This window comes from Pteropus vampyrus, unplaced genomic scaffold (assembly GCF_000151845.1).
Source record: "Pteropus vampyrus isolate Shadow unplaced genomic scaffold, Pvam_2.0 Scaffold61, whole genome shotgun sequence".
Lineage (NCBI taxonomy): Eukaryota > Metazoa > Chordata > Mammalia > Chiroptera > Pteropodidae > Pteropus > Pteropus vampyrus.
Window position 1 is genome coordinate 7,123,074 of NW_011888842.1, and position 4,644 is coordinate 7,127,717.

A 4,644-nucleotide genomic window follows, 5' to 3' on the forward strand; every position below is an offset into this window, starting at 1 on the left:
GTGGGCACATGGAAGCACCCCACCTGATGGAGGGCTCCAAGCAGAGGCCATGTGACCATGGGACTCCCGCTCTGGGGGGTCAAGGTCAAACAAAATCAGGCAAGATGACTTCTGAGTCCCCTGCCAGCTCCAAGACTCTAGGAGCCTTATTTAGTGACTTCTTAATTCTTTCTTAATTAATAACAAACCGAACACTGCAGCAACAGGCAAGCTAATGAAATAAATGAGGCTGATCTGTTCACTACAGCCATGTAGCACATGATTGGGATGGGGGAGCCACGGCCCCTGCTTGGATGTTTCCGTTTCGTTTTCACGGACCGGGAGGTGGGATCTCGACATGATGATCGGGGGCTTTAACCGGTGCTCTCTCCTGGAGCCCAGCACACCCAGGACTCGGCGTCCCCGTGGTCAGTGGGCCCTCGTGGTCAGTTCTTCCCTCAGCACAGTTCTCAGTCTGGGAGCTCAGTCTGGGGGCTGCTGGCGCCCCAAACGCAACAGTTTTACTCCGATGGTTGCTTCCCATGGGCCCAGCATAGAAGACGCCATCTGTCACGTTTGGGATGTCATATGTCCACTGGTGACTTGCAAGCGGTGGACCACCAAGTGGCCCCGGCAGGCGAGAATCAGTCGGCCTTTCGAAGCGCAGCTCAGAAGAACATGGAGACAATCATTAGCATCTCGGGCGGGAATTCTCAGCCGCCCTCCGCCTCTCCACGGGCAGGAAGGCCAGGGCTTCTCGGCAGCCCTGAGTGGCTCACTCTTCTTCCGGGAGGGCAGAGTGGCCCTCAGGACAGAGCGTGTCTGGGATGGGAATGCTTATCCGTGCAAGGTGGGAGGTTGCTCTCTGCCAGCGGGGCTGCAGGGGTGGCTTCCTGGGGACTGCCGATGTCCGGGGGCCGGCCCCCCAGCGCGCCACTCCGGCCACACACCAGACGCTTTTCATCCAGCAGGGACAGGTGGTACTCGCACAGGTCGATCAGAGAGGCCACCTGCTCGTGGAGTGGCAGCATCTTGAACTTCCTCTGAGCCAGGTAGAAGAAAGCCTCTATGAAGGCCTGCAGGCACATCCCTGTGGACGAAGGGACCAGCGTTAGGGGGGTGTGTGCAGAAGCTGCCCAGCATGCTGCCGCCCTGCGAAGGCCTGACTCCGCCCACTGGGCTTTCCCCCGCCGTCGGTTCCGCTCAGGAAATGAAACAGGGCTCACGGGCAGAGGGCCTGCCCACCAGGCACCGCGCCAGCTGGGTGCTTAGAGCAAACTTAATTCCTTAAGCAACCCTATGAAGCAGGTTTAATGGGCCCAAATTTATAGATGAGGAAACTGGGTTTCAGAGAAGTGGGAAGACCTGGGCAAAGTCCTATGGGTAGAAGGTGGTGGAGGTGGGATTTGAGCCTAGTCCAAAGCCTCATCCCTCTGCTCCACGGTGAAATGTTCCCATCGAAACCCAGCCCTCGACATTATATTAAGGGAAAGAGTGATTAAGGTTAAGCACAACCCAATGGCAATGCTCTACATCTGGATGGAGGGGATGGCTATATGGTGTGTGCATTTGTCAAAACTCATCCCATTGTGCCTTAAGATTTGTGTATTTTGCTGTATGCACGTTTTACCTTAAAAGGTAAAATACACCCGTATTTTACCTTTTCTTTCCCCAAAACTACATTCTGGAATGTATTAATAGTAGTCTCTACTATCCCCCCAGAATGTTCTTAGTTTACCTCATAAGTTCCTACTCATCCTTAGGATCTGAGCTCAAAATCACTTGCTCACTTCCCTGATCTCCAGGTTAGGTCTGGCCCCTGGTACAGGCTTTTTGCCTCGTCTTTCTAGCACATACTGCAGCTCGCTCAGTGCTTATTTGTATGTTTTTTTTGACAATCTATCTTCCAGCTCACCTCCAGTGCTAGATACCAGAAGGTGCTCAATATAGACATGTTGAATACATGAGTGTTTGAATGAATGAATGAGTGAGTGAATGAATGCATGAGCGAATGAATGAGTGAATGAATGAATGCATGAGTGAATGAGCGAGTGAGTGAATGAATGAGTGAGTGAATGAATGGGTGAATGAACGAATGAGCGAGGGAGTGAATGAATGAATGAGTGAGTGAATGAATGAATGCGTGAGTGAATGAATGAGTGAATGAATGAATGAGTTGGCTCTAGGCACTTTACAGACATTATCGCTAACTCTCACAACACTTTTTCGAGGTTAGTATTATTATACCCCATTTTACACACGAGGAAACTAACAGAGAGGTTGAGTAGCTTCCCTAAGGTCACCTAGCCAGGGAATATTAGCCTGGAAATTCAAGCTGACTCCCAATTCTTTTAACTAAGTCGTGTCTTCCCAATGTCCAGGTAAAAACGAACTCCATGATCCAAGTCCACGAGCTCCCCTGGGCTCCTTGGGGACCAAATGCCACACAGTATTCTAGAGGAGGCCAGCTCCGGCCCCGCTCGTCCACACCTTCCCGGTGGCCTTGCCGTCCCACTCGGAGGCATCATTCACTGGCTTCTGTCACCATAGGCAGAAGCCCGGCTTGGGGTTTGTAAACGTGAGGTTATGTATGGACCCCGAGATCTGAGAGTGTCTCTGCACTGGGAACTTGAGCTGAGCAGCAATGTTGCTTTGTCTCTTTCCAAGTCCATCAGGGCTTTTTCACTCGGCTTCTCTGGACTCCAGATGCTCTGCAAGCCCCCTGCTCTGTCTGGCTCTGCCAGGAGGAGTTGACAGAGAAGGGGAACCCTGGTGTCAAGCCCCTTTAATGTCAACGAAGGCCTGGTGTGGACAGGGACACAGGGAAATGGGGCCTCTGTCTGAGTCAGACAGACATTTCCTAATCAGACTCTGGGCCAGGGCTCTCCTAGGGTGTGTGCATGTGTGCGCACACGTGTGTGCATGCCCGTGCATGTGTGTGTGTGTGTGTGTGTGTGTGTTTGCGCGCGCGTGTGTGTCGCAGTCGGTGGGAGGGTCAGACACATGCAGAATGTAAGAGGCCAGGATCTAAAGCCAGAGAAACCCAGGGCGGTCCCAGCCCCCAAGTTCCCAACTTGTGATCTAAACAGTGCCACTCAAAGTGTGATCAGAGGCGGGTGCCAAGTCCAGGAACTGTATGTCCCCGGTCCCTGACAAGATAAGGAGCTGGGACCATAATGTAAATCGCCCTCCTCATCAATCACATTGTTTAGTTCAGCTGGCAGTATTTTGCAGCAAGTCTCTCTCTGTACAGGAAGCGGCGCGCGTTTACATTCCGGCTCAAGCCTCTTGTCCAGAACTGTAAGGAAGGGTTCGTGGATTGCAACTTTGAGTAGCTCTGCTCGACACGACCCTTCCCAGCTTTAATGTGCTTGCCGGTCACCAGGATTTTGTCAAAATGCAGATTCTGGGGTGGCACTGGGGACACCGCATTTTTAGCAAACTTCCGGTGGTGCCTAGGCTCCTGGTTCATGCAGCACACACTGAGCAGCAAGGACTGGGCATCTTCCATTCAACAAATATTTGTTTCCTTTTCATAATTGAAAGCAGACTGTGATTAGAGCTATAATGCACAGAAATATACACTGAGGACTTCATTTTTGGAAAAAAAGCGTGCATGGCTAAATGATTTGGAAGACATTCTAAAAACAAGAAGTCGGATTTAATGTGTTATACTTGGTTTGCTTGTCTACATTTTCTGATTTTCTATAGTAAACATGTATGAAGTTTAAAAATATGCAATGGAAAATTCTAGTGGGTGGAAAGAGGCAATGCAAGGGCAGCTGCTTTTAATTATGAACCCTTGGCTACTATTTAAAGTTGAAGTTACACATGTGTTACTTTGGCAGAAAAAACACAATGCAAGTTTTCTACTTTTTTCTACTTTGATAAAAAAAGTTAAATATATATATAGATATACATGTATCTACCTATCATCTTTCATCTAATCTATCTATCTATCTATCATCTATCTATCTATCTATCTATCTATCTATCTATCTATCTATCTATCTATCTATCTACCTACCTACCTACCTACCTATTATCTATGGAAAACAGAAGAGGAAGTAGAGGGGAATGGACATTATTCGCTCTTGCATGAGCCAGATGCACTACAGCAGGTGCTCTGTTCCTCACTACGATGCCCATTGTGCAGATGAGAAAACCGAGGCCCAGAAAGATGAACTAACTTGCCCTTGAGTCACACACTGGTAAGGGCAGGGCTGGGATTTGAACCCAGGCCTCATGCACTGTTGATTCTGTACCTCACTCCTGAAAGACTCTCCTGGGCATCCCTACCAAGAACACTCCAGGGGTAAGGACACAGACAGGCTTCGATGGAAATATGTAGAACCTGTAGGAAACAGCAAAGCCAACGGTGGGGAGGCTGGGGGGTTGAGGGGCTCAGAGGAGGCTTGTGGGGAAGGGGGCATGAGTTGGGCATTGAAGAATGGATAGGGCTTGGATGGGCAGAGGCGAGCCGGGAGCGGTGGGCTGGGCTGAGGACAGAGAAGAGCATGGTGGGAGGTGGGCATGTGTGTGGCTCAGTAATGACGCTAGTGCCTGTGGCAGGACAGGCTGGGGGAAGCGGCCAGGGGACTCGACTCTAGAGGGGGCCGAAAGGCCAGGGGAAGTGAGTTGGGAGACACCGAAGGTGTTGGGGCG

At 50.5% G+C, this 4,644-nt stretch overlaps 1 protein-coding gene across 1 annotated transcript in view; it reads right to left on the reverse strand.

Annotated features, from left to right (window-relative positions):
- Nucleotides 1–212: 212 nt before the first annotated feature.
- Nucleotides 213–4,644, reverse strand: part of TTLL11 (tubulin tyrosine ligase like 11) — a 215,986-nt gene continuing 211,554 nt past the window's right edge. Inside the window, 1 exon segment of the mRNA XM_011361002.2 lies at nucleotides 213–1,069. Within this exon segment, the coding sequence (XP_011359304.1) occupies nucleotides 786–1,069 (284 nt within the window). The 3' untranslated portion in view covers nucleotides 213–785.